The sequence below is a fragment of the Ipomoea nil genome, unplaced genomic scaffold (assembly GCF_001879475.1).
Source record: "Ipomoea nil cultivar Tokyo-kokei standard unplaced genomic scaffold, Asagao_1.1 scaffold0141, whole genome shotgun sequence".
Classification (NCBI taxonomy): Eukaryota; Viridiplantae; Streptophyta; class Magnoliopsida; order Solanales; family Convolvulaceae; genus Ipomoea; species Ipomoea nil.
Genome location: NW_017616569.1, coordinates 1,037 through 28,211, shown reverse-complemented (window position 1 = coordinate 28,211; position 27,175 = coordinate 1,037). Strand labels below are relative to the sequence as shown.

The 27,175-nt window shown below is 70.9% G+C and overlaps 1 protein-coding gene across 1 annotated transcript in view; it reads right to left on the bottom strand.

Moving 5' to 3' along the window:
• Positions 1-26,631, bottom strand: part of LOC109171279 (filaggrin-like) — a 31,029-nt gene extending 4,398 nt beyond the window's left edge. Inside the window, exons 1-3 of the mRNA XM_019320380.1 lie at positions 26,504-26,631; positions 22,024-22,575; positions 22-13,182 (exon numbers count right to left, since the gene is read on the bottom strand). Coding sequence (XP_019175925.1) covers positions 22-13,182; positions 22,024-22,575; positions 26,504-26,631 — 13,841 coding nt within the window. The remainder of the gene's footprint in view (positions 1-21; positions 13,183-22,023; positions 22,576-26,503) is intronic.
• Between the last annotated feature and the right edge of the window lie 544 nt (positions 26,632-27,175).

The window sequence follows — 27,175 nt, the reverse complement described above, 5'->3', positions numbered from 1 at the left end:
CCCTCCCTTTCTTTTCTTCACTTCTGCGTTCCCGTCTCCCTCCGCCTGCTCGTTCTTCCTGTTCCTCTCGTTCCCTCTCTCTCTGCTCCCTCTCTCTCTCTCCTCTCTGCCCCCCTCTCGCTCGCTCTGTTCTGCTCTGGCTCTGCCTTGTGTTCTGTGCCCTCCCTTCGTTCTGTCTGGCTGCGCTTCCCCGGTCCTGCTTGCGTGCCTCCCGTCGGCCTTGCCCCTCCGCCTTCGCCCTTCTGCGTTGGGCGCTTTCCCCCTCCGCCCTGGCTGCTTCCCCGGGCCCTTGTCCCCGGTGCCCCTCCCCTCCTCCCCCTCCGTCCCTCCCCTCCCCCTCCCCTCCTTCCTTCACCTCCCTCCCTCCTCCCCTTCCCTCCCCTCCCCTCCCTTCCCTCCTCCCCTCCTCCCTTCCTCCTCACCCTCCCTTCCCCTCCTCTCCCTCCCTCCCCTCCCCTCCTCCCCTTCCCTCCCCTCCCCTCCTCCCTCCCTCCCTTCCCTTCCCCTCCCCTCCCTCCTCCCTCCCCTCCCCTCCTCCCTTCCCTCCCCTCCCTCCCTTCCCTCCCCTCCCCGCCCTCCCCCTCCCCTGCGCTGCCCTCTCGGGGTGCCCCTCCTGCCCCCCTCCCCTCCCGTCTGGGGTGCCCCTCCTGCCCCCCTCCCCTCCCGTTCTGTCTTTTCGCCTTGCGCGCGCTCCTGCGCGCGCTCCCGCCTTCTCCCTCTTTCTTCGCTTCGTGCCCCCCTTCCCTTCCGTGGGCTCCTTTCTTCCCCTTTTTTTCCCCCCCGCCCGTTTTCTCCCCCTCTTTGCCCCCCGCCTTTTTCGTCTTCTCCTTTCCCGCCCTTTCCCGGGTTCCCCCCGCCCTCGCTCTTTCCCGCTCCGGGGCGTCCTCCTCTTTGTCGTCGCGGTCCTTCTCTCTCGTCTTCCCCCTCGCCCTCTGGTCGCCCGCCCCCCCCTCTCTTTGCCCGGGTTTCTTCCTCTCCCTCTGCCTTCCCCTGGCCCCCGCCCTGCTCGCTTGGCCGCCGCTGTTGGGTCTTCCCCTCTCCCTCGGTTGCTTGTTTCGCTCCTGTCTCTTCCCCCCGGCCCCCGCTCTCTGCGCGTTCTTTCCTGCCTCGGCCCGCGCGTCCTGGGGTTCTCTCCCTCCCCCGCGGCCTTCTCGTTGTCCGCTCTCTCCTGCCCCCGTCGCCGCCCTTGCGCTCTTCTTCCCCGCGCCCGCTCGCCCCTCTCTGGCGTTTCTTTTTGTCTCTTCTCTGGCTGCTGCTTCGCCCCCCCCGGCCCCTGCTTGGCCCTTGGCTGCTCCTCTTTTCTTGGCCCGCTTCGCGCCCGCCTGGCTTTCTTCTCTTCTGTCTGCTTTTCGTGCCCCCGCCCCCTTGCCGCGGGGCTTTTCTTCCCCCCCCTGCGCCTGTTTCCCCTCTCTTCTCGCGCCCCCCGGGGGCTCTCTCGTTGCCCCCTTGTCCTCCCTTTCCTCTGTGGCCCTTCCGCCCCGCTCTCTTCCTTTTCTTCCCTCGTTGGGGGCCTCCTCCGCCCGCCTCGTCTTTTTGGTTCGGCCCTGTGTGGTTGGGCCCGCCGGCTCGGTTTTTTCGCCCGGTCCGGCCTGTCTGGTCCCCTCTTCCCTCTGCTTCCCCCCGGTCTCGTTTCGTTCCCGTCCCGGCTTCTCGCCCCCTGCCCGGCTCCTCTGCTCCCTCCCGCGCTCCTTTGGCTTCCCCTCCTTTGGCTTCCCTTCGTCCTGCGGCTTCGGCCTCTCGCCCCTTGCTCCCTCCCCGCGCGCTTCCCCCCCTCGCCGCCCGCTCGCTTCCCTGGGCTCCTTCCTTTCTTCCCCCGGCCCGCCCCGCGCTCGCCTCCGCCCGCTTCCCGCCCCCCTTTCTGGCTCTTCCTCCCTGTCCCCGCTCTTCCCGGCCCGCGCGCCCCCGCTGCTTCCTCCTCTGTTTCCGGCCGCCCTGGCCGCCTTTCTTGGGCCTGCTCCCCGCTCCGTTCGTTCTTTTTTCTCTGCTCGCTGGTCCGCCCTTCCTCTGGGTTCGCCTCCTCCTGCGCGGTCCCCTCGCGCGCCGCCCTTGTTGCCGCCCCCTCTTTCTTTTGTCCGGCGCTCCGCCCCTCCCGCCCTGCTTCCTTTCTTCCCCCTCCTTCCGTCTTTCCCCCTCCTCTCTCCCTTCCTTCTCTTTCCTTCGCTCCGGGCTGTGCTCTGGTTCCGCCGGCTGCCCCGGCTCTGGCCCGTTCCCCTCCGCTTTCCTTCTTTCCCCCCCTCCCTTTTTTGCTTTCTTTCCCCGCTTCCCTGCCCGGCCCCGGGGCGGCTCCGCGTTCCCCCCTGCTTTTGCCTCCGCCGCGCGCTTGCCCGCCCTGGCCGCTCTCTTTCCTCTCTCCCTCCCCGCGCCGGCTCTGGTGTCTCCTCCGGGCTTTTCTTTTTCTCTTGCTTCGTCCGGCTTGGCTCCCCCCCCTTCTTGCCTGCGGTCTTCCCCCCCGGGCTGCCTCGCCCCCGCCCTCTTTCTTGGTTCTGTCTCCTGTTCTTTTTCGTTCTGCGGCGCCTGCCTCTTTTTTTCGCCGGCTCCGCCCCCCCGGGTCTGGCTCTCCTGCGGGCCTGGTTTGGGCGCTCTCCCGCCCCCCCTGGTGGTCTTTGCTCGCCCTCCCCTCCTGGCCGCCGTCCCTCCCTCTCGCTTGCTCCGCCCTCTGCTTCCCCTCCCTCTCCTCGGTCCCTCCGCCGTGTCTTGCCTCGCTTCTTTTTCCTGCCTCGCTCCGCTCGCCCCTTCGCCTCTGGCCTTCCCCGGGCTCCCCCGGCCCGGCTCCTCTCCGTCCTCGCCCTCTCCTGCCCTCTCTGCTCCCCCCCGCTTCTGCCTCTCTCTCCCCCTGGTCCCCTGGGCGCCCGCCTTGCCCGGCCCCTTTGGCCCCTTTCCTTTCTGCGCCGCCCCGCTGTTTTCCCGTGCCTTTTCCCGTGCCCCCGCGCCGTTTTCCCGTCCTGTTTGCTCCCTTCCGTCTTTCTCCCCGTCTTCGTCTTCCTCCCTTTTTGCTGCCTTCTTCTGCGGTTTGCCCGCCCTTCGCCCCCGCTGTGTCTCCGTTGCTTCCTTTCTTTTTGCCCCCGTGGTCCCGGTCCCTTCGTTTCTTTTTCCTTTTCTCCCCGTCCCTTCGTTTTTTGGGCCCGTCCCTTCGTTTTTTGGCCCCGTTGCTTTTCTTTTTGTCTCCTTCCCTTTCTTTTCCTTTTTCCTGTGTCCGTTTTGGGCCTCCCCCCCTTCCTCGGTCCGCCTCCCCTCTCTGCCTTGCCCGGTCCGCCTGCTCCCCTCTGCCCTCCGTTGTTCGCCTCGCTCGGTTTTCCCCTTGTTCCTTTGCCCCCTTGCCCCCCTTCTTCCTGGCTGCTGCTGGTCCTTCGCCCTTCTTGCTCCCTGGCGGCCCCCTCTCCCCCTTTTTGTTCCCTCCGCTCCCCCCGCGGCTGCTTGCCTCCTTCCCTCCTCGCCCTCCTCGCCGGCCCTCCTTTGCTCCCCCGCTTCCTCTTTCTCCCTGCTCTTCTCCGCTCCCGCCCCTTGGCTGCCTCCCGGGCCCCCCTTTCCCCGCCGTTCCTTGCTCTCCTCTTTTTCTCCCGCCCCTCGCCTTCGCTTCTTGCCTCCTCCGCCTCCCTTCTGCTTCTCTTGTCCCCCCGCTTCCCTTTTTCTGTGGCCCCGGCTCGTCCTCCTCCTTCCTCTTTTCTCTCTGGGCCCTTTCTCCTCTCTTGTTCCTTCGCCCGCCCCGCTTTTCTTTGTGCGTTGGTCCCCCCCCCCTGTTTTTGGGGGGCGCCCTCCTCTTTCCCCCCTCGCGTCCCCCGTCTCTCCCCTCTTCCTCCCTCCCGCTTTTCCCCCCCGTGGTGCCGCCCGGTCTCCCTTGGCCCCCTCTTTTCCTTTTCTCCGTCGCCCCGCTCCCTTCGTTCGTCGCGCTCTTTCTTCGCTCGTCGCCCCTTCTGGCCCCCCTCTCCCCGCGGGCCCCCTTGTCCCTTTTGCCCGCCCTTCTTGTCCCCCTCTTTCCGCTCTGCCTCTCTCTGCTTCCGCCGGCCCGCCCCTTCCTGCGTGTCCCCCTTTCCCTTCCCCTCTCGGTTTGCTTCCCCTTCCCTGTTCTGCGCCCGCTTTCCCCTCCGCCCCCGGCCCCCCGCGTCTTTGTCTCCCGCCCTGCGTTGGGGTTCCGCCCGGGCGGCTGTCTCCCCCCTTTCCCCGCGCTCGTGCTTTTTCCCTTCTCTCCCCCCCCTGGCCTCTCTTCCCCCCTCTCTGCCCCGCTTCTTTCCTTCGCCCGGGTCCCCCTCTCTCCCTTCGCTCTTTTTCGCTCCTTTTTCCGCCCTCTTGTCCCTCCTCCGTCGCCGTGTCTCCCTTTTTCCTGCTCTTCTGGGTCTCTCGTGGCGCCTTCTTCCGCCCCCCTTGTGGCCGCTGCCCTTTTTTCTCCGCCGTGCGCTCTCGCGTCCCTGGTTCCCTCCTCTTCTGTCCCCCGCCCTGCTTCCTCGCCCTCCCCGCCTCCGTCGTCGTTGCTCTCGCCCCCTCTGCGCTCCCCCCTGTTTGGGCCTTCCTCTCTTCCCTCCTTTTCCTTGTTCTTGTTGCTGGCTCTCTCGTTCTTCTCCCTCTTTTCTTTGTTTCCCCGCCCTTTCGTGCGTTCCCGCCCGCGTTCGCCCCGGTCCCCTCTTTGCTGCTTCCCTCCTCCCTGCTTGCGCTTGCGTTGCGCCCCCTTCTCGCTCCGTCTCCTCCGTCTGCCCCGCCTTCTTTCTGGTTCCCGCCTCTCTTTCTCTTTCCCCTCCCTCGCCTCGCTTTTTCTCTCCCTCCGCGCCCTCTCCGTCCTCCCCGTCCCGCGCTCTCTTCCTTGCTCCGCCCCCGCCCCCCGTGCCCGGGGCTTGGCTTGCTGCTCCCCTCGCCTCCTGGGTCGCGCCCCGTGCTTCGCTTCCTGCGGCCGCCCGCCCCTTCTTGGTTCCGCTCTCCGCCTTCCCGCCCGCCCCCGCCTTCTCTTGCGTCTGCCTCCTCGTGCTCCTTTCTCCCCGCCTGCCTCTGGTTCTCCCCTGCTTGCCCCCCGGGCGCCCTTTCCTTCCGCTCCTTGGTTGCCCTTCCTCCCCGCCTCTCCTGCCTTCTGCGTTCCCTCTCTCCTGTTTCGCCGCCCGCCGGCTCTTCCTTGCTCCTTCTCCGCCCCTCCCTTCTTCCCCCCCTTCGTCTGGGGCTCCTCGTTTTCCTTTCCCCTCTCCTGGCCCCCCTTTTTCGCTCCGCTTCGCCTTCTCCCCCTCTCGGGGTCTTTTCGTGCTCGGTTCTCTCGGCCCTGGCCGCTCCTCTTTGGTCCCCTCCCTCGCGCCCCCCTCCTCTGTTCCTTTCCTTCCGGTCTTTCTTCCCCCGTTCCTGGCTCCGCCGCCTCCCTTTCTTGCTGCTCTCGCTCTTGCTGCTCGTGCCCCTCTTGCTGCTCGTGCCGCTCTCGCTCTTGCTGCTCGTGCCCCTCTTGCTGCTCGTGCCGCTCTCGCTCGTGCCCTTGCTCCGGCGCTGGCCCTGCTCCCTTGGCTGCCTGCGCTCCCTCTGGCTCCGGCGCTGCTGGCGGCCCTCCCCCGCTTGTCTCTCCCCCTTCCCTTCGCCTTCGCCCGCGCCCTGTCTCCTTGCCTCCTCTGGCTCCCCCCCTTCCTGCTCTGGCTGTGCCTGCGTCGCCTTCCTTCTCCCTCGGTCTCTTCGTGCCCCCTCTCTCCCGGGCTTGTGCCCGCTGTTCTCCTCGCCCTCTTCTTGTTCTTGCTTCGCCTCCTCTTCCCCCCCCCGTGGCTCCCGCTCTCCTCGCTCCGCCCCCTTCCCTCCGTGCCTTCCGTTCCGCCGGCTTCTTCTTCCCCCCCCCGCCCGTCCTTTTTCCCTCTTTCCTCTCCTCGGGGCTTTCCCTTGGCCCCGCCCTGTTCCCTCCTCCCGGCTTCGGGTCCCTCCCCCTGGGGCCCCCTGCCCGCGCTCTTGTCGCCCTTCCCCCTGCGGTCCTCTCGCTTCGTCTTCCCCCGCCGCCCTCCCTTCTCGCCCCTCCTCCCCTTCGCTCCGCTCTTCCTCGCCCCCCTTGGGCTTTGCGCTCCCCGGTCCGCTCGGTTCCGGCTCCTGGGCTCCTTTTCTCTCCGCTCGGCCGGGCTGTCGCCCCCCCTGTCCTTCTCCGTCCTTGTCCCCTCGCTCCTCTCTCTCTCTCTCTGCCGCCGCCCTTCTGTCCCGCCGGGGCTTCTTCTTTGTCCCCCTGGTCCTTCGCCCTTGGCCCGCGCCTGCCGCCCTTCCCGCTCCTTCTTTCTCTTTTGCGTTGTTCTGCCGGCTCGGTCGCTCCCGCTCTTTGGTCTTTCCCCGGCCCCGCTGCCCCCCTGGGCTCCCTTCCTCTGGCCTCGTTGCGCCTGCTTCTGCTCTCGTTCCTGGCCTCTTCGCCGTCGCCGGCGCTCTGGTGGGCTCTTCGCGGCCCGCCCCCTTGCCGTCCGTTTGCTCCTGCTCGCGTGCCCTTGCTTCTTCGGCCCGCCCCGCGGCCTCCCTTCGCTCTGCTGCCCCCCGGCTCTTGTTCTCTCCTTGCTCCGCTCTTTCTCTCTGCCCCCTCCGCCTCGGCGTTTGCCGCCGGCGCCCTTGCCCCTCCCCTTGCCCCGCCCCGCTCGCGGCGGCTTTCTTCCCTCCCCTCGTTTGGGCTCCTCGCCTCTGGCGCCCTTGGGGCTTTCTTTGTCTCGCCCGGCCCCCTGCCTTGGGCTTTTCCTCTTGGTCCCGGTCCTTTCGGGGCCCGCGGCTCTTTTCTGCTCCCGCGGCTGCGCTTCCCGCGCCTGCTTCGGCGTTCTTGCCGCGTGGCCCCCTGCCGTCCCCGCCCCGCGCTCGCTCTTCCCCCGCCCCGGCTTTTTTCGCCTCCGCCCCTTCCTTTGGGCCCCCGCCGCTCCCCTCTTTTTCCTCTTCCCCGCTCGGTCCCCTGGCTCTGTGTTTTCCCGTCGCGCCTTCTTTGCCGCTGCCGCGCTGTCCCCGGGGCTTCTTCCTGCCCCCCCTTCCCCCCCTGCTGCGCCTTCTCCCTCTCGCTCTCCCTCTCCCCGCTGGTTTCTCCCGCCTCCGCCCGCCCCGCCCTTCGCCTTGTTGCTTCCTCGTCCGCGCTGGCTTCGCCCCCCTCGTTCCTTCTCTCCTGGCTCTTTCCGTTCTCCTCCTCTCTCCGCGCGTTCTCCGTCTTTCTCCCCTCTGTTCCTCTCTCCCGGCCCCCTCTTTGCTCCCCTGCCCCCGCCTTTGTTGCGCCCCGCTGGCTTTTCCCGGCTGCCCTGCCCTTGGCTTCCTGTCCCCGGCGCCCGCTTTCCCCTTCCTTCGCCGGCCCGCTCTGTGGCCCTGCCCGCGGGCTTCCGTGGCCCCGCCTTGCCTGGGTTCCGGGCGGGCCTTTTCCCGGCGGTTTCTCCTCTCCCCTTGTGTGCTTCCTGTTGCCGCCTCTCCTCGGGGGCTGGGTGCCGGGCGGCCGCTTTTCCCTTTGCCCGCCGCCTCCCCCTTCCTTCGCTCGCGGCGCTCCCCCCGCTTTCGCGCTCCGCTGCCGCCTTTCTTCCCCGCGCTCGGCTCGCTCGCCTCGGTCTTGCTCTCCCGCTTCGCTCCGCGCTCTCTTCTTGCCTTGCTCCTTCCCTGCGCCTTCTCCCTCTTCTGCCTTGCCGCGGCCTCGCCCCTCCCCGCTCTTTCGCCCGCGCTTTTGCGTCTCGCGTGTCTCCCCTTTCCCCCCCCGGCCTCTTGCCCGTGCCTCGTCTTCCCTGCCTCTGCTCTCTCTCTCGTGTCCTGTCTGGCCTCTCTGCCCCCGGTGGCGTCTTTCTCTCGCTCGGTCCTGTCCTCTCGGCCCGCGTTGGCCCTCCCCTTGCTTCGCTTTGCCTTCTCCGGCGCCTGCCTTCTCTCTCTCCCCCGCTGGCCCCTCCCCCTCTTTCTCGCTTCCCTCCCCGCGGTGCCTCGGGTTCCCCGCGCGCTCTGTCCCCGCCGGTCCGCTTCCGTCTCTTCCTCCTCCTCCCTGGCCTGTCCCGCCGTCGGGCTCCCTCTGGCCCCCTCGTCTCTCTTTCGCTCCCCTCGCCTGGCCCCTTCTCCTCCTGCGCCTCCCCCTCTTCCGCCCTGGTCCGGTCTGGCCTGCCCTTCTCCTCCTGGCCTCGCCTCGCTCCTCCGCTTCTCCGTTCCTCCCCCTCGCCCCTTTTGGGCGGCCCCGCTCTCCGCCTCTTTGCTTCCCGTTCGTCCGCGGGCTTTTGCCCTCCGCCCTCGCCCCTCGCCGCTCCCCCGGGTCTCCTGCGCCCTTGCCCTCCTCGGGTTCCTTGCTCTTCCTGGTCTCGTCGCTGCTCTCCCCCCTCCCTCCTCCTCCCTTCGCTGGCCTTGTTTGCTGGGGCTCTTCTCTCCTTTCGCCCGTGCGGGGTTCTTGCTTGGTTTCGTCCCGTCCTTCCTCCCTTGCTGCTTTTTCGCTCCTCGTCGCTCGCCCCCCCGCTTGTCCGGCGTCCTCTCCCCCCCCGCCCTCTCGGCCTGCCTGCCCTCCCCCCCCGCCTCCCTCGCGTTTTCCGCCCCCCCTGCTCGTGGCGGCCGCCCCCCTCGGGCTCCGCGCCCTCGGGCTCCCGCGCGCGCCCCCCCGGCTCCTTTGTGTCTCCTCCTGCCTCCTCTCGCCTGTTCTCCGTTCCGGTCCGTCGCCCCCTCCTCCCCTGCCCGCCCCCGCTCCTCGCTTCCTGGCGCTCTCGCCCCGCCTCTCCGTTCTCCTGCTTGCCTCTCCCTCCTTTGCGTCTCCCCCCCTTCTTCCCCTCCTGCCCTCTCCGCTTTGCCCTCTGGCCGCCTCGGCCCGCCTCCGTTTCCTGCTTGTTTGCGTCCTCGCCCTGCGCTTTCCCCCTCTCCTGCTCCGCCTCGCTCGGCTTTCCCGCCGCCGCTGCCCTTCGTTTGCTGCGCCTCCCCGGCCTCTCGCCCCTTCGCGTGGCTGCCGCTGCCGCCGCTCCTTTCGCCGTCCCCGCCCGCCCCGCCCCGCCTGGGGTGGGCGCGTCCGCGTCGCCCCGCGGCTTCCTCCCTTCTTTCTCTCCTTCCCCCCCGTGCCTGCGCCTTTCCTCTCCCCCGGCTCCTCCGTGCTCCCCGCCCGCCGCTGGGTTCTTCTTTCTTTTTTGCTTCCCTTCCTCGCGTCTGTCTCCGCCCGCCTCCCTTCGCTTTCTCCCCGGCTTCCTCCTCCTGCCCTTTTCGCGGCCTCCTTCCTCCGTGGTTGTGCCTGCCTGCTTTTTTCCCTCTTTTCGCCCTTGGTTCCGTCGGCGCCCGTCCGCCCGCTTGCGCCCTCGCCCCCTCTGCTTTCCTTCGTTCTCCCTCGCCCCGCGCTGCTCCTCTTCGGGTGCTCCTTTTGTCGCCGGCTGCTCTTCTTCCCCTCGTCGTCTCTGCCGGCTGCGCCCCCCCTCTGTCGCCTCTCCCTCGCGCCTTCCCGTCTTGTCTCCGTCCTTCGTCCGCTCCTTTGTCGGCCCTCCCCGTCCTCCCGCCCTTGCCCCCTGGCTCTGTTTCTCCTCCCGCGCTTCGTCGTTCCTGCCCCTGCTTCCCCTTCCTTGTTCTTTGCCCCGTCCCCGTTCTGTCTTGGTCCGCGTGGGGCTCGCCTTTCTCTTCTGCCTGTCCCTGGCGTTTTGCCCCTCCCCCCTCTCCGCGCTCGCTCGGCCTTTCTCGCCCGCCCCGCCCTCCTTCGTCTCCGTCCGGCGTCCCTTGCTGCGCCGGGGCTGGGGCCCGCTTGCCCCCCCTTCCTCCGGTGCTGCCTCTGCGCGCCTTGCCCTTCCTGGGGCGTTCTCCCTTTGTGTCTTGCTCCGCCCCTTCCCTCTTTCTTGCCGCTCCCTCTCTCCCCCGGCTCCCCCTCTCGCCCCGCGCCCCCTGCCCCCGCCTCGCCGCGCTTGCCCCCCCCCTGCGTCCTCTTTCCTCGTCGCCTCCTTCGCCCGTCCCTCTTTCTTGGTCTCTCCCGCTCCTCGGTCGGCGCCTCCCCTGCCCCCTTCTGGCGCTCCCCCGCTCGTTCTGCCCTCGTTCGCCCCGGCCTCCCCCCTTCCTCCTCGCGTCGCTGTTCCTCCGCCTCCGCGCCCCTCTGTTCTCGCCCTTTCTGTCCCTTCCCTGTCCTCTCCGGCTCGCGGCCTCCTCGCGTTGCCCCTCGTCCCCTCCGCCCTTGCCCGCTTTCGTTGCCCTTGTTCGTTTGGCCCTTTCCCGCCCCGCTCCTCCTCGGTTCTTCTCTCCCTCGGCCCCCTCGGGCCGTTCTGCTCCTTCCTCCCCTTGTTGCCGCGCTGCCCTCTCCCCCCGGTCTCTCTTTTTGCTCCGCGGTTGCCTCGCTCCTCCGCCGCCGCCTTCGGCCCCCCCTTCGGCTCCCTTCTGGGCCCCTCCCCCTTCCCTCGCCGCGCCGCCCCTGCCCGGCTTTCCTCCCCCTTCTCGTCGCCTCGCGCCTGCCGTTTTCCTTCTGTCCCTGCCCGCTCCTGCCTTCGTCCCTGCTTCCCCTTTCCCCCCCCCCCTCCCCCTTGTGTCGCCCTTTCCCTTTTTGGCCTGGCCTCTTTCCGGCCTCTCCCTGCCTCGGCTCCCCCTTCTTCCCTGGTCTTTCCCTGCGGTTCCTCTTTCCGCCCGTCCCCGCGCGGGCTTCGTTGCTCCCTGCTTTCTGTTTCCTCTTTCGTTTGTTTCGCGCCCTCTCTCGCTCCCTTCTGCTTCTTTCTTTTTCTCTTGCTTCTTTTCCGCTCGCGCTGGCTCGCTCCTGTTCCTGGCTTCCCGCCCCTGCGCCCCCGCTCTCTTTGCCTCTGCCCTTCTCCGCGTTTCTTCCTTTTTGCGTCTGGCCTCGCCCCTCCCTTTGGCCGCCTCCCCTCCTTCGGCCCTTCCTTTGCCCGCCCTCTCTCGCCCCGGCCGTTTTCGGGCTGCCGCTCCTCCCCCCCGCCCGGCCCGTGCTTTTCCTTGTGTGGCTCCTCTTTCCCTGGGCCCTTGCTGCGTCGCTCCCCCTCCCCGTCTTGCTTTTCCTGTTCTCTTGGGCGTCCTCCCCGTCTTGCTTGCCGTCCCCCGGCTCGTGGCTTTGTTTCTGTTTTTTGTTGCCTCTTTTTCCCGGCTCGCTCGCTCCTTTGCTCCGCCCCTGCTTTTTTTCCGTGTTTCCGCCTCCGGTTCCCCCCCCTGTTCCCTCCTCGCTTCCGCTCCCTTGGCTCGGCTTTTGCTGTTTTTTTTTCTGCCGTCCCTCGCCGTGCCCTGCGCGTGCCCGGGGTTCCCGCCTCCGTTTTCTTTTTCTCCGGGCTCCCCTCCCTTCTTTTGGCTTTTTTCCCCCCTCTTGTCGGGTGGCTCTCGCCCGCTCTGCCGCTCTCCCTCCCCGCCGTCCCTCCGCCTTTCCTCGCCTCCGGCTTTCCGCCGCCTTCTCTCTGTCTCTCTGCGCTCGCGTCTGGCCTTCTGTTTCCTCCCTTTCCCTTGCGTCTCCGTTTCCCTCCCTTTCCTGCTCGGCTTGGCCCTCCTGTCTTTTCCCTCTCCCTCCGCTTGCGTCCTTGGGTTTCCTCCCTCGTGTCCCCGCCGTGCTTCGCCTCCTTGCTCTTTGCCTCGGCCCTGTTCTCCCCCGTCGCGGTCTTTCGCCTTGTTTGTTGCCCCGGCCCCCGTCCGGGCCCCCCTCTGCCCTTCTTTCCCTCTTGCCCCTTGGCCCTCTCCGCGTTCCGCCTCGCCTTTCTTTCGCCCGCCGCTCTTTTGTCTCCTGGTCGCCTGCTCCCGTCCCCTTCCGCCCCTTTCGTTCTTGGGTTCGCCCTCCCCTTCCCCTGTTTCTCGCGCTTCCCGTGGCCTCCTCCCTGCTCCCCGTCTTGGCTCCGCCTCTCCCCCGCCCTCGCCCGCCCTTGTTGCCGCTCCTTTCCTCCGCCCGCCTCTCGGGTTCCTCGCCCCCTGTGCTCTCTCCCCCCGGGTCCCTCCTTCCCCCTTCCCCCTCTTCCTCCGCCTCCCGCCTGTTCTTGTCCCTTCTGGCCGCTGCCGGGTCTCTCCGCCGTGCTTTCCCCTCCCGCGGTTCCTCGTCCTCTGGCCCCTTTCCGTCCGGCCGCGTTTGGTTTTTTGGGGGTGCTCGTGGCCCCGTTGCCCGCTCCGTCCCCCTTCCTGCCCCTCTCCCGCCCCGTCCCTGCGCTTTTCCCCTCCTCCGGCTCCTCGTTCCCTTCTTTCGCCTTCCTTGGCTCCTTTTCCGCGTTCGCTCCTCCCCTCTCTTCTTCCCCTCCGCCCCGCCGCGTCCCTCGGCCCCCTTGCGTCCCGTTTTCCTGTTCCCCTTGCCCCCTGTCCCTTTTTGCTTCTTCTCCCCGGCGCCGCTTCTTCTCTTTCCCCCCCTCTGCGGCTCCCCTCCCGCTCTTCTCCTCCGCCCCCCGCTCTTTCTTGCTCCCTCCCTTTGCCCCTCCTTCTTCCCGCCTCCGCCCGCTCCCTTTCCCGTTTGCCTTTGTTCCTTTGGCCTCTGGGTTCTTCTCCTTCCTCTTTCTCTTGCTTTCCTCTTCCTCCTTTCCCCTCTCTTTTTTTCTCTCCTTCCTTCCGCCCCCTCGGTTTGCTCCTGTCGCCTTTGCCCCCTTTTCTCCTTGCCCGCCCGGTCCGCCCCCCTCCGCCCCGTCCTCCCCGTCCTCTGTGCCCTCTTCGGTTTTTCCCCTTCCTCTCTCCCCTCGGTCCCGTGTTTGCCTCCCTCGCGCCCCTTTTCTTCTGTCTGCCTCGCTCTTCTTCCCTTCCCCTTCCTTCCCGCTCCCTCCCCCGGCCCCTCTCGCCTTTGGCTCCCCCCTTGCCGGGTTCGTGTGCGCTTCTCCCTGCGGTTCTGCCCTCTTTGCCTCGGCCTCCGTTTTCTGCCCGCTCCTGGCTTTCGTCCTTTGGTGGGTCTCCGCGCTCCTTTCGCTGCCCTCTGTTGCCGGGCTCTCTCTCTCCTCCGCTCGCTTGCGTCCCGCCCGCGGTCGCCCCGGCCCCGGGGCCCGTCTCCCGCCCCGCCCGTTCTTTTCTCTTCTCTTCGCTCTTCGCTTCGTCTTCCTTCGCTTCGTCTTCGTTCGTGCTCCCGCCTTCGTGCGTCCTTTCTTCCGTGCTGCCCTGTTGGCCCCCGTCCTCCCTTTTGTCTCTGTGGCCCGCGGCGCCCGGGGGCTCGGCGGGCCGCGCCGTGTCCCCGGCGCGCCGCCCGGCGGTCCCCCTCTTTCCCCTCTCCCCCTGGCTTCTGGCCCTGTCGTTGGCCTCTCCTGTCGCTCCGCCTGCCTCCTCCTTTCCCCGGCGGTCCCTCTTTGCCTGCTCGGCCCGCGGCTCGCCCGTTCCCCCTTCTGTCTCGGCCGGCCCTGTCTTTCTCTTCCTCTGCCTTCCTCCCTGCCGTCGTTCCTGGTGGGGTTCCCCTTCTCCTTTTTGTCGTGCCGCCTCTTGTCTGTGTTCCTCCGCCCGGCCTTTGTCCCTTTTTCGGGGTCTCCCCGGGGCGTGGCCCCCCTCCGCCCTCTTGCGTGCCCCCGCGCTGTCCCTCCCGTTCCTTCGGTTCGGCCTCGGTCGTCCCTCCTCTTTCCGCTCGGGGCCGTTGCCCCTTGCCTCCGCTTTTGCCCCTTCTTTTCCTCTCCGTCCTCGTGCGCCCGCCGGCCTGGCTCCCCGTTGTTCCCCCTCGTGCTCGTGGCGTTGCGTTTCTCGCCCCTTTGCCTTCGGCTTCGTCCGTTCCCTTTCTCGCTGGGGGCCGGGCCGGGCTCTCCCTCCGCGGTCGCGTGTCCCCTTGCCGTGGTGGCCGTCCTCCGTTCGCGCCTGCTTCTCCCTCCGTCCCCTGTGCGTTTTTCTCGTTGGCTTTGCCCCCCCGCTGTGCTTCCCTGCGCCTGGCTCCGCGGCTCGTGGGCTTGCCGTGCGGGGGCCGGGCTGGCTCTCTTTCTGGGCGCGCCCTCCGGGCGCCTCTGCCGCGCCTGGCTCGCCGTTCTGCCTTGGCCTGCCTTCCGCCTTCGCTTTGTCTCCGCCCCCGGCCGCTCTCCGTCCTGCCCCTCTGCCTCTCCTGGCGCGTTCGCTCCTGGCTCCGGCTGCCCGCTGGCGGCCTGCTTCCCCCCTGCCCGTCGGCCGGGCCGTGGTGTTTCCCGTGGCGGCCGGGTGCGTCCCGCGTCCGCCCCTGCCCTTGGGCGGGGCCCCCCGCTGGCCCCGGCTGCTCCTCCCCCGTCGGCTGCGGCGCCCCCGGCGGCCTCCGCCCGCGGCGGGGCTCGCGTCTGCTTCGCTCGTTGGTGCGGCCCTCGCTTCCCCCGGCGCTGCTCCGTCGCTGGTCCGCGCGGCTGCTCCGCCCCCCTGGGCCTGCGCCCCGGCCCCGCCTCCTCCGGGCGGCCGCCGTGGGGCCTTTTCCGCCCTGGGCGCCCGCCTGCCGGCGCCCTGCCGCGTGGCGGTCGCCGGCCCCCGGGTCGTGCCCTTCTTTTCCCGGCGCCGCCGCCCTGCCGGTCTCTGGGGCCTCCGCCTCGGCTCCCTCTGTGCCCGCCGCCGCGGTCCTCCCGCGGCTGCCCGCGTTCTCCGGCCTGCTTGGGCGTCCCGCGTCTGTCGGTGGCTTTTTCCGTCCGCCGTCCCTCCCCGGGCTCCCCCTGGCCCGGCGGTGGCCCCTCCCCCGCTGGCGTCCGGTCGGGGCCGCGGGCCTTTCCGGTGGCGCGGTGCCCTGCGTCGCGCTCGGCCCGCCCCCCCCCGGCGCCCGCCCTCTGCTGGGCCGCCCCTGCCCCTGCGCGCCGCCCGCTCGGGGCGCGCCTGGGCTTCGCTCCCCCCGTCGTCCTCGCCGTCCCCGCTGGCTCCTCGGCGCTGTGCGTCTCGCCCCGTGCCGTGCTGCCGCTCCCGCGTTCCGTCTCCCGCCTGGGGCGTCCGTTCGCCCGCCTGCCCCTCCCCGGCCTTGCCGGGGGCCCGCCCCCGCGGTGGCGCCTGTGGTTTCCTTCGCTGCCCCGCGCCGCCCCTTCCCCGGGCTTGCCCTGCCGCGCCTCCTCTTGCCCGCGCGGGGTGCCTTCGGGCCCGCGGCCCCCGGTGGTGCCTGGCTGTCGTCCGCTCGTGCCGTCCGGTGTTGGGTTCCGTCCCGCCCCGCGCGCCCCCCTCGTGTTTCGTTGCCCCGTTGCGTTTGGCCCCCTGCCCCGCCTGCCGGTGCTCCGCCGGCGGCCGGTGCGGCTGCCGTCCCGTCCTCCTGCCCCTTCTGCCCTGGGCGCCCCCCGTGCTCCCCTGGCCGGGCCCCGGGTCGCGCTCCCGCGCGGGTGCGCTCCCCCCCCCCCCCGTCCTCCGTTCGGCTTGCCGGCTGCCCCTCGCCTGCCTGCCGCCGGCCTCGCTCGTCCTCGCCGGTCCGCCCTCCGGCGGTGCCTTCGTTCCCGGGCCTTGTCCCCCCGCCCGTCCCCCTCTGGGCGCTGGCCCTGCCCGCCGTCGTTCCCTTCCCCGCCCGGCGGGGGCTGCCGCCGGCCGGGCTCGTGCCTGGCGTGCCGTCGTCCCCGGTCGCCGTCCTGGCCGGTGCGGCTGGCTCCCCTCCTTTTCCGGGCGCGCTCCTGCTTGTTGGGTCTTTTGGTTTGCCCCTGCTTCCCCCCCCCCCCCCGCCGGGCGCTCCGTCTGCGTGCCCCTTGGCGCTGGCCGTCTTCTTTCGTTTCTCGCCGGTGCCGTCCGCCCCCGCTCCTGCGCTTCTTCTCCTCGGTCGGCCCCCGTTGCTCGGCTCCCCTTTTTTCCGTCCCCCTGTCCCCCCCGTGTGGCGCCCTGGGGGCCCCCCCGGCCCGCGCGGGCTGGGGTTTCTCTCGCTTTTGGCCTCGCGCGCCCCCCGTGGGCGGCTCGCCCGCCGGGCTCTTCGCTCCGTGGTCGCGCGCGCCCCTGCTCCTTGCGTCGTTGTGCCTGGGCTGTGCGGGCTCTCCGCCCCCTGGCTCGTTCCCTGTGCTCCTCGGCGCCTGCCCCTGCGCTGTGGCTCCTCCCCGGCCCCTTCGCCTGGCGTCCTCCTCCTGTTCGCCCCGGGGTTTGCCCCCCCCCTCCTCCTCCGGCGGCTCGCTGGGGCGCTTCGGGTGCGCTCCCCTGTCGCTCCCCCTTTCGCTCCCTCGTGGGCTCCGGGCGGTCCGGGCGGGCCCCCCCCGGCTCCTCTCTTCTCGCGCCTCCCTCCCTCCCTTCTCCGTGTCTGGCCCGCTCTCTCTCGCGCCCCGGTTGCGGTTCGGCCTCCCTGGGCCCCGCCCTGGCGCCCCTCCCCCCGCCTCTTCCCCGCCCCCGCCCTCCGCGCTCCCCCCTTTCCTTCTGGGGTGCCGGCGGGCTCGTCCCCTTCGCGCCGTTTTTTTCCTGCTTTTCCCGGCGGTCTGGCGCCCGCTGCCCTCCCTCGGCTTTCCCTCCTCCTCCCTTCCCGCCCGGCCGCGCGTGCCCTTCTTTTTTCTTTCCGCCGGGCCCCGGCGCTTGGCTCTCGCCGTCCGCCGCCTGCTTGGTCTCCCTCCTCCCTTCTTGGTCTTCGCCCCCCTCCGTCCCTCCCTCCGTGCCCTGGGCTGTGTCTCTTTCTCTCTCTCTTGCCTCGCCCTGGGCGCCGGTTTGCCCCCGGCTCTTCGCGTGTCTCGGGTTGGGCCCGGCGGGTCTCTTCCCGCCTTCTTTTTTTCCTCGGCGTTCTTTCCCCCGCCTTGCCCGGGTCCGGCCGCCGGGGTGCCCCCGCCCCCTTGGCGCGCGCCGTCCCGCGGCGCGTTGTCTGCTGCGTTCGGGCCGGCTGCCTCGCTCCCGCCCCCGCCTCTCCTGCTTCTCTCCCCCTTGGTTGGCCTGTCGGTGCGCCGCTTTCCTTCCCGGGCGCGGTCTCTGGTTCCCGTCCCGGCTGGCCCCGCTGCGCCCGGGCCCCGCCTCGCCGCCGTCTCTGCCTCCTTCCTGCCTGCTCCCCTTGGCTCGGGGGCTCTCGCTCCGTTGGTCGCGCTCCGCTCTTGCCCTTGGGTCGTTGCGCTTCCGGGTTGGCTGTCTCCTTGTCCCGGCGGTCCTGCTCGTCTCTTGTCCCTGCCCCGGTGGCTCCCTTTTTCTCCGTCCTGGGGCCGCGGCCCGCCCCCTGCCCCTGCCCGCCTCTCCTGCGCCCCCGCTGGGCTGTCCCGCCCGTCGCGGCGGTCGGCTGGGCCGTTGGTCCGCTCTCGTCTGGCTCGTCCCTGGCCGGTCGTTGGCGTCGGCGGCTCTCCCCGGGTTCCTCCCTCTGCGCTCTCTGGGGCCGCGGCTCCCGTTGGCCCTTGCGCCCCGCTTGCTGCCCTCTCTCCCTTCCCCCCTTTGCGCGCCCTGCGGCCCCCGCCCCGGCCGGCCCTCCCTGGCCCGCCCCCCTCCTCTCCCCCCCGTCGGCCCTCCGCGCTCCCCCCCCGGCCGCCTTCGGCCTCCCGGGGTCCCGGCCCGCCCCTCGCCCCCTGTTCCCTCCGTGGCCCGCCTTCGCTGTCCGCTCTCCGGTTGGGCCGTCCGGGTCGGCGCCGGGCCCTCCCTCCTTCTTCCCCCCGCGTTCTTCCGCCCCCCGCGTCGGGCGGCCGGGGGGGCCCGCTCTCCGTTCCTGGTTCTCCTGTCGTTGGCTCCTCCGGCCCCCCCGCCTCCTTCGTTCGCGTGGGCTTTCCCCTCCGCCCCTTTTGCGTGCGCTTTTGCGCCGCGTTGCTCTTTGGCGCGCCCCGTCCGCTGCCCGTTGTCCGCTGTGTTCGGGGGGGCCTTCTTGTCTCTCGTTGGCCTCTCTGGTCGCCTCCGTCGGGGGCCCTGCGCGGCGGTGGTTTCCCCTGCGGCGGCTGTCCGCGGTTCGCGTCCGCTTCTCTCCCCCTCCTGCCCTTCGCCGCTCCCCCGCTTTCTGCTCGGCCCCCCTTTTTCCGCTTCGGCGGTTCGCTCTCTGCTTTCTCCTTCCTGGCCGTTGCTCCGCTCCCTCCCTTTCGCCGCCCCTTCGGCTGGCCTCGCCTTCCCCGTGCCGGGCGCGGTTCCCCCGCGGCCCGGCTTCCGGTGGCTCCCTCGGCCCCCCGCGCCGCGGCCGGGCGTCGTCCTCGCCGCCCTGCTTCGGGGCGTTGCCCCTCCGCCTCGCTCCGGCGCTTCCCGCCTCGGGCCCCCTTTCGCCCTGCTGCTGCCTCCCTGGGCCGGCCCGCGCCCCCCTGGCGCCCTGCCCCCTCTTCGTCGCCCGCGGCCCCGCCCGCCCCCGCGCTTCCCGTCGTCGCGGCGCGCGCCCTGGGCGCCGCCTCCCCCGTGCCCCGGGGTTGTGGGCGCGCCCTCCCCGCGTCGTGCTGCTCGGCGCCGCCGCCTGCCTGCTGCCCCCTCGCTGGTGCCCGTCCCGTCGCCGCCCGCCTCCCTCGCTTCCGCTCTGCCCCGCGTCGCCTGGGGCCCGTGGCCTCCCGTGTGCCTCCGCCCGGCCCCCCTTGCCCGGCTCCCTCCTCCTGGGTGCCCGCTCGCGCCGTCGTCCCGTGCGGGCCGGGTGCCCCGCCCCCCCCGCGGGGCGTGCCCTCGCCCCTGCCCCGTCCGCTCCCCCGCCGTGGGCGGCGCCTGGGCTCTGCCCGCGTGCCTGTTGCCGCCTGCGCCGGCGCCTCCTCGGCCGTGGCTTGGTTCCGGGCCCCCCCGGCGCCCTCGCGCCCGCGCGTCTTCCTCGGGCCCTTGTCCCTGCTTCTGGGCCCGCCCCTGGGTGCTCTCTCCCTGCCCCGGCTGCCGCTTGGGTGCCCCTCCGTGGCGGTCCGCCCCGCCTGCTGTTGCCGCCTCCGCGGCTGCGTTGTGGTTCGGGGTGCCCTGCCCCTCGCCCCCCGCGCTCGCTGGTTCTCCCCGCCCTGCGTTGCGGCGCCGCCGTTGCCTGGCCCTCTCGGGGTCCCGCCCTGTTTCGGTGCGGGCCGCGCGCGCGGTCCCCCTCGCGGCCCCCTCTGCCTCCTCGCTCTGCCCCCCCCTCCCCGGGGTCCCGGTCGGCCCGTGCGCCGCTGGGGGCTCCGCTCCCTCGTCGCGCGGGCCCCCGCCCGGCTCCCCCGCTCCGGCCCCTCCCTGCCCGCTCCGTGCTCCCCCGGCGGTCGGGGTGCCGCGCCCGCCCGGCGGTTTGCCTCGCCGCCGCCCCCCTTGCCCGCGTGCGTCCTCGCTCCCTGCTCGCGCGCTCTTGCGCCGCCGCTGCCCGGGGCTCCGCGCTCTGCCGCCGCTGTGGGCTGTCCCCGCCCTCGGTCGGGGCGCGTTCCGCCTTCGTGCGCCGCCTCCGCGCGCGCCGGGGTGGCCGCCGCGGCCGCGCGCCTGTCGGCTTGCGTCCCGCCCCCCTTGGTGCGCCTCCCCTGCCCCGCCCCCTCCGGGTTCCTCCGCCCGGTTCGTCCCCGGCGGGTGCGTCCGGGCCTCCGCTCCGGCCGCCCGGCGTCGTCGCTGGCCCCCCGGTGCCTCTTCCTGTCCTCTCGCTTTGTTGGGTCCCGCGGGCCGGCGGCGGCTCGGTTCGCCGCCCGCTGGTTTTCGGTTCCCGCCCGTCCGGTGCCCTTTCCGGGTCCGCCGGGGTCGCGCCCCTGCCTCGCGCCCCTGTTCGCGTCCGCGGCGCTCCGGCGCTGCCGTCCCCCCTGCCCTCCTTCCCGGCCCCGCTCGCCCGCTCCCCCCCCCCGTGTCCCTGTCCCCGCCCCCGCCCCCGGTGGGTCGGTCGCGCCTCCCTCGGGGCGCGCGCCCCCTCTCTCTCCGGCCCTCGGCCCCCTCGCCCCGTCCCTTCGGGCGCCGGGGTGCCTCCTCCCCCCGGGGGTTGCCGTGCCCCGGCCCGGGCGCCTGTTTCCCCCCCCCCCGGTCTCCGCCCCGTCGTCCGCCCCTGTCTGGGGGCTGCCGCCTGCCCCGTGCCGGCCGGTTCCGGCCGTTGGTGCCCTGCTGCCCGGGGCGCCGGCGCCCGCCGCCCCGGTGCCCGGCGGCCGTCCCTCTCCCGGTCCTCCGGTCGCGCCCTTCCTTGTCGGGTCCGTTCCGCCCCGCCCGCCCGGCGTCCCGCTCTGGGCCCTGTCTCGGCGCGCGGCTCGGTGCCCTCGCCCTGTCTGTGCCGCTGCGGCCTCCCTGCCCCTGGCCCGCCCGCCCCTCTGCCGCTTCCCTGTTCCCTGGGCTTGGCTTTGGGCCCTTCCTGCGCCGCTTCGGTGGCCGGCGCCGCCGGCCCCCTTCCGGGGGGGCCCGCGCCCTCCGTGCGCTCCCCCTCTGGCCGGGCTCGCCTTCTCCCCTTGTGCCCGGCCCTCCGGGCCCCGGGCCCGTTTCCGGTCGCCCGTTTCTCTGGGGCGTCGGCCTCCCCCCGGTCCCGGCGGCGTGCCCCGGTTTCCTCGGGCCGGCCGGCGCTTGGCCCTCGCGTGCCCCGGCCGCCGGGCGCTTGCCTGCCCGCCCCCCCCGTCGCGCCGGGCCGCCCGTCGGCCTTCGTGCTCCGCCGGTGCCGCGTGGCCGGGCCGTCGCTCCCCGGCTCCCCGTTCCTCTCGGGCTCCCCGGCTGCTCTTCCCCCCGCGCTCCCCTCGCCGGGCCGGTTTGGCCCCTCGCTGTCGGCTCTTCGCCCCCTGGGGCTGTCGTCTGTTCCCCGGGTTGGGCTGTTCGCCCCTTCCCGCGGTCCGTGCGCTGGGTTCCGCCCGTCGTGCGCCCGTTCGGTCCCTCTCCGGTGTGGGCGTTCGCGCCTTGCGCGGCCCTTTCCCTCGTCCGCGCGGCCCGGGCCGGCCGCCCCTCTGGTGTCCCCGTTCTCGTGCCCCCGGTCCCCGCTGGGTCGCCCCGTGCGGCGCGGCTCCCTGCTGCCCGCCTCTCCGTCGTCCGCCCCCCCCCGCTGCGTGCTCTCCTCTTCCGCCTTCCCCCGCGCTCCGGTCGCCCCGCCGCGCCCGCGCCGGGTTCTCTGCCCCTGCGGGGCTGGCGCGCCCGCCGTTTTTTTTGCGCCTTCCGGCGCCGGTCCCGGCGCGCCGCGCCGTTTCTCCTTCCGCTCGGTGTCCCGTGGCCGTGCCGTGCTGTCTGCCGCTGCGGCCTCCTCCCCGCCCGGTCGCCTTGCCCCTTGTTCCTCCCTGCCCTGCTCCCTTCGCTCCGGCCCTCGCCCTCTCTTTTCCTTGTTCCCCTCTTTGCCCCCTCCCCCCCCCCCTCTGCTCTCCCTCTCTCCCCCGGGCTGGCCTGGCCTCTCTCCCCGGGCTGGCCGGGCCGCGGCCTTTGGTGTCCCCTCCCGTCCCGCCTTGGGGCCTCCCCCTCCCTCGCCCCTCTGCTTTTCTCTCCTGCCTTTCTTCGTTCCTGCTTCGCTCTTCTGGTGTCCTCGGCGTCGCGGCCCCCCCCCCTCCCTCCCGCCCTTGGTGGTTCCCCTCTCCTGCGGTGCCGCTCCTGTCGGGGCGGTCCTGCGGCCCCTCGCTCGCCGCCCGGCTGCTCCCCGCTTCCGCCCTCTCCTTCTTCTTCCTTTTTCCCTCTGCCCCGCCCCCCTGCCCCGCCCCGGGTCGTCTTCTTCCCCCCCCCCTTCTGCCCTCCCTTCTCTCCCCCTTCCCCCCTCGGCCCGCGCCGTTCTTCTCGCGCTCCCCGCGCTTTCCCCTCCGCCCTGGCCGGGGCGCGGCCCGGTTCCTTTTTTGCGGCTCCTCCCGGGCCCCGCTCCCGTGGCGCCGGGGGGCCTGTCGCTCCGGGGCTTCGCGCCCGTGGCTCCGCCCCCCGGTGTCGGGGGTTCGCCTCCCTCCTCGCCCCCCCCGGCCCCCCGGGCCGTCCCTTTCCCTCTGGGGGTCGGCCCCTCCTGCTCGGGCTCGCGCCCCCCCTTGGGTGTGGTCTTTTGTCGCCCTGGCCTGGCTTTTCTTTTTCTTTCTTCTTTCTCCTGCCTGCTCCCTCGGTTCCTCGTTCCCCCCCGTCTGCCCCCTTCGCGTCTTTTTTTGTTTGCCGCCCCGTCCCTCTTCCTCCGCCCGGCTTGGGCCGCCTCGCCGCGCCCGTCCCCGTCTTCGTCGCCTCCCCCCCCGCTTTCCTCGTCCTTCCTCTGTTTGCTCGGCCCTCTCGGGCGCCTCGCTGCCTGCCTCTTTGCTGCCTCTGCTCCTTCTGCCTTGGCTCGTTGTCCCTCGCCCCCGGGCTCTGGCCCCCCGGCTTCTCCCGGCCCTCGCCCGCGGTCGTGTCTCTGTCTTTCTGGTTCTTTTCCCCTCTCGCCGCCCCGCCTGGGCTCCGCTGCGCTCGCCTGCCCTCGCCCCCCGCCCGCGCCCGGCTCCTCTTCCCGGTCCCCGCGCGCCCCTTTCTTTCTTTCCTTCCGCCTGCCTCCCCTCTCCCCCCGTCGGCTTCGCCCCTCCGCCCCCTCGGTTCCCCGCCGCCCGCTCTCCCCCTGCGCTCCTGCGGCCCCCCCGTCGCTTCGCTCTTTCCTTCGCCTTCTCTTGCCTTCGCTGCCCTGCGCTTGCTTTCTCTTGCCCTCGCCCCCCTCTCCTCCCTCGCTCCTCTCCTCCTCGCCCTCCTCGCCTCCCTTTCCCTTTCCCCCTTTCCCTCTTCCCGTTCCCTTTTTCGCCCTCTTCGCCCTCTCCTTCCTTCTCTGCCCCCTCTCGCCTTTCCCTCTTCCCCGTTCCCTTTTTCGCCCTCTTCGCCCTCTCCTTCCTTCTCTGTGCCTTCTCTGCCCCCTCTTGCCTTTCCCGCTCTTTTTCCCCCCCCTCTTGCCCTCTCGGCGTCTCTCCCTCTGCGGCCTCCCTTTCCTTTTCGTTCGGTTTCTTCCCCCTCCTCCCTTCCGTTCTTGCGGCTGGCCTTTCTTCTGGGTTTTTGCGCGCTTTCTCTCTCCCGCCCTCTCCTTTCTTCCTTCTCCGCCCTCTGGTTTTTGCGGCGGCCGCCGCCCCCCCGCCGCGCCTCGTCGCCCCCCTGGCTTGCTTCTGGGGCCGCTCTTCCTCTTCCTCTCCCTCTCTTCTCCCCCTTTCCCTCTTGCTTTGCCTCGCCCTCGTCCCCTCCCTGCCCTCGGGTTTTTCTCTCTTTTTTTCCCGCTCTTCTGGCCCCGTCCGCCCCGCGTTTTTGCTCCCCCCCCTTCCCTGTCTCCTCTCCGCTGTCTCTTTCTCCCTCCTCTCCTTTTCCCGCCGTTGCTTCCCCCTTGCCTTTTCCCCCGTTCCGCGGCCCGGCGCTTCGTCCGCCTTTCCCCGTTTCGCTCCCCCCCCCGCTGTTCTTCGTCCCCGTTCTTTTTTTGCCTGGTTCCTTGGCCCCCTTTTCGTCTGCGCCTTTTTTGCCTTGGCCGGCCCCCCCTCCGTCTTGCCTTGGCCGGCCCCCCTCGGTCCCCTCGTTCTCTTCGCTCGCTCCTTCGCTCTGCCTCTTTTCCTTTTTTCTTTGTGCTTCTCTTTTTTCTGCTGCGTCTCCCCTCTTTTGGCCGCCTCCCCTCCCCCCTTCTTCTTCCTCCCTGCGCCCCCTTTCCCCCCTCGCCCGCGCGCGTTGCTCTTGCCCGGTCCCGCTGCCGCCGCGGCCCCTGCCCCCCTCGCCGCCGCCCTCGCCCCCGCCCTGGCCCCTTCGCCCCCGCCCTCGCCGCCCTCGCCCCGCCCCGCCCCCTTGCGCCTCCTCTGCCCCCCCCCGCATCGCCCCCCCCCGGGCCCCGGGCCCTTCCGCCCCGCCTTCCCTCGCAATTCGCCCCCCGTTCCTTCGCACCGCCCCCTCGCCGTCCTCCCACCGTGCCCTCCGTGTCCTCCCCGCCCCCGCCCGCCCCCGCCCTCCTTCGCCCTTGCTTTTTGCTTCTCGCCGCTGGTCTCGCCCCTTTCGCTCCCTTCCCCCCCTCGCCTTGCGCCGCTCTCCGCCCTGCCCTGTCCACCCTCTTTTTTGCTCCCCCCCCGTGCTGGCCCCGCCCGCCTCTCTTTTCCTCTCTCCCCGGCGTTTCTCCGTTTTTTTTCCCGTCTCCCCGCCCTATCCCTCTCCTCCTCGCCCCCCTCTTTCTCATCCCTTGGCACCCTGCTTGGTTTCTCGCCCCCCCTCCTACCTCTTCACCTGCTTTTTTCCCTCGCCTTCCCCTCTCGCCCCGCCCCCCTCGCTGGCGCCCTCGCCCCGGCCCCGCCCGGCCCCCCCGCCGTGGCGCTCCTTGCCCCCCGCCCTCGCTTCTGTCTCGCCGCTGCTCCGCCTCCCCCCGCCTCCCCTTCCCCCCCTGTATGCTCCCTTTCTTCCCCGGGCCCTCCGTGGCCCCTCCCCCCCGCGCTTCCGCCTTCCTCCTCCTCCTTTGCTCGCCGCTTCGCGCGCGCGCCGGGTGCGCCCACCCTCGGTTCCTGCTCTTCTCTCCCGCCTTCCCCTTCCGCCCCTTTTGCCCCCCTCCGCCTCCTTTCGCCCTTGGTGCTCTTTTCGCCTTGCATGCGTTTTCTCTCTTGTCCCCCCCCCCTCGCCCCCGATCCCTCGCTGGTCCTCCCCCTTCCTCCGTGCCTTGCCCTCCCTCTCCTTTCCCTCCCGTCACCGCCCGCCGCGCCTGCCCTTCGTTCCCGCCGGGGGTCGGTGCCTTCTTCTTTTTGCTCCTCCCGCGCCTCCTCCTCCTCCTCCCGCTCCCGCTCGCCCCGCCGCCTCCTGCATCGCCCCGCGCCTGCTCCTCTTGCTCCCGCCCCCCGCCTCCTGCTCGCCCCGCGCCTCCTCCTTGTTGCTACCGCCCCCCCGCCTCCTGCTCGCCCCGCGCCTGCCTTCGTTTGCGGGCTCCCCTTCCCATCCTCCTCACCTTCCCTGTGCTGCCCACCCTCATTCCCTCCCTGGGCCCACCTTCCGTCCTTCGCCTTCTGGGTGCTCGTCCCCCTTTCGTTCTTTTTTCTTCGCCCCTACCGCCATTTCGTCCCCGTCTTCTTGTGGCCTGCCGCCTTTTTTCCTGCCTCCTTCCCCCCCCCTCGTTGCCTGTCGTTCCCCCCCCGCCATTTCCCTACATTTTTTTCTCCTCGGTCGGTGGCCGCGCTCTCTTTTTTTTCTATCTTTTTTGCCACCCCCCCTCCTTCTTGCCGCCCGGCTGCCCTTGTCTTCCCGCTCTTCCCCATGTTTTGTTGCTCCGCCGCCCCTGCTCCTGTCCCCTCCTCCTCGGCCCCCCGTCAGCATGTTCTCCTCCCCTGCGTTCCCGTGGCTTGCCCCTCTCCCCCTCGGCCCCCCCATGGCCTCCTTCTCCCTGTTTACTGTGTCATTTTACCCTCTACTGGCGCCGCGCCCGCCTGTCTCACCCTCGTCCTCTTTCCCTTTTCTGCTGCTGGTTTTTCTTTTGCCTCGCCGTCCTTGTGGCACTTGGATTGTTCATTTGTCGGCGCTCCCTTGGTCCCGCCTGTCCCTCTTCATACCCTCGTCCATCCAGCTGCTAGGGTGCCCGTCCCTTTCGATTTGTCCTGCCCCCTCTCCCCTCCGCCCCTGCCCCGCGTGCGCATCCTCGTCCCGTGCCCCCTCGGCGGGTATTCATCCCCTTTTCGCTTCCTTCGGCCCGTTGTCTCCCCACGCGCCCGTCGCCCCTGGCCTCGGAGGCCGTCCCGTCTCCGTTCCTTCCCGTCTCCTCGCTGTTTGCCGGGCCTCCCCCCTCCTGCTTTCTCGTCTTTTTTGGCGCTGCCCCTACGTGCGCTGCGTGCCCCCTCTCTCGGCCTTTCTCACCCCCCCTCTTGGCCCGGCCTTGTTCGCTCTCGCTCCCCCCCTTCCCTTCCGGTTGTGCCCCTCCCCTAACTTGCTGTCGGCCCTCCCTGCCTTCCTTGCCCCCCCTGGCCCCCCTTGCCTCCGCCCTCCCCCTCTTCGCCCCCCCCGTGGGCCCTGCCTGGGCCTCTTTTCTTCGTCCCCCGCTGGGCCGCCCGGTAGTCCCTCCTGTTTGCGCCCTCCTTTCTTCCCACCATTCCCCCCGTCCTTTTTTCCCTTCTTTGCCCCCCGGCCCCCCCCTTCTCCTCTCCCCCCTCCTCTCCTCGTTTTCGCCCTGGGCTCCTCTCTCTTTCTGTCTATGCGCACTTTCCGCTCCCCCCTTTCTGCCTTTTCCTTTCCCCCCCTTTCGTTCCCTTCTTTGCGGCTGCTGCTCTGCATCTTTTTGTCCCCTCGTTATTGCTGCGCGCATGTCTTTTTCGCTCCCTCCTTCTCCCTTGTCCTCTCCGCCTCCTAGTCCCCCTCGTCGTCCCCGCTCCCGTCCCGCGCTCCAGTCTCCTCCCTGCTGGGCTTTCTTGCCGCCTCCCCTTCCATTTTGGTCCTCCCCTCAGTCTTCGCTGGCGCTTAGTTGCTCCTGCCTTGTTTTCCACCCTCGTTCCTTGCCTGCGCTCCTGGTGTCCTGGTCCCCGCCTTTTGCTTTTGGTTGTGTCCCTTTCGCTCCCCTCCTTTTACGTTTTTTTTTTTTTGCCCCGCCCCATCTGCCGGCCTCTCTTCCTCTCTCTATCATCGTCTCTCTCTCTCTTCTCTCTTCGCGCGCGGCAGCGCGCGCGCGCAGGGGCGCGCGCGCGGCGCGTTGGCTGTCCTTCGCCCTCCATGGCCTTCCCCCTTTGCCTTACCGTTCCGTTACTCCCTCTCCTTTTCCTTTCCCCTCCCCGGTTACCCCCTTCATCCGTTGGTCTTGTGCCTTACTCGGTCTTCCTTTTGCTCCATCCCTCTTCCTTCCTTTCCTTCGTCTTCCCCTTTTTTGTCGTGGCCCGCCCTTCCCCCGCCGCCTCCCCTCTCCCCGATTTACCCACGCGCTCGTGCTTGCTTTTGCCGCCCTGCTACGTCTTCGCCGTAGTCCTCTCCCTGGCCCATGGTTGTATGGTCGGGGCCTGCACTTCTTCTTGCTTCCCGTTCTGGCCCGCGGGTTGCCCTTCGGTTTTGGCGTCCCTCGCCTCCGGGCGGCGCCGAGGGCCGCCTTGGGTCCCTCTCTTCCGATGGTCTGTCCCCTTTCACACCCCTTCGCCTGGTCTCACCGGTGTTTCCCGGGCTTCTCTGCTCGCCGGCCCTCCCTTACCCTCCTTCCCGTTCCCGGCTCGACTCTGTTCGCCTTGCCCCGGGACCTCTCCTTCCCACTCCGCCCTCCTTGGCGGCCTCACCCCTGTGCTTTCTCTTTCCCATACTTCTTTCGCAGTTTGCCTCCATGCCATACTGTATTTTGTGTGTTCGACTCCTCACCTTTCTCCCGTCCCCTCCTCTCTTATTCATGCGTTAGCCTCCTGTCTTTTCTGTGCTTTTGGCTGCGGTGGTCCCCTTCGCTGTCCCCCCCTCATTGCTTGGCTTCCTGATCTGTGTACTGCTTCCTTCCTTCGTTTGTGGTCTTTTGGGTCCTTTTCGCTTCCGCCTTTTGGGCTCCTTTTGGTCTCCACTTATGTTCGTTTGGTTTGGCCTTCGGTCGTGGTTTCGTGGTGGGGCGGCTCAGGCTCTCGCCTCCCTGGCCTTGTCTGCGTCCGTTCTCTCGGTCTCGTGGTGTATTGCCCGACCTCCCCCTGGCGCCGTTTCTCATCCCGCCCCGGGCGCGCCGATCGTTTCCCGGCGCCGTGCCGTTATTTTGTCGTCTTCCTTCCGCCCCCTGCCCCTCCCGTCTCTCTCCCTCGCCCGCTGCTTCACCGTCTTCTTGTTTTTCTTATCCCCTGCCCTTGTCTCTCTCCCTAGCTCCCTGTCGTTGTGGTGCCCTGCCCCTGCTCTG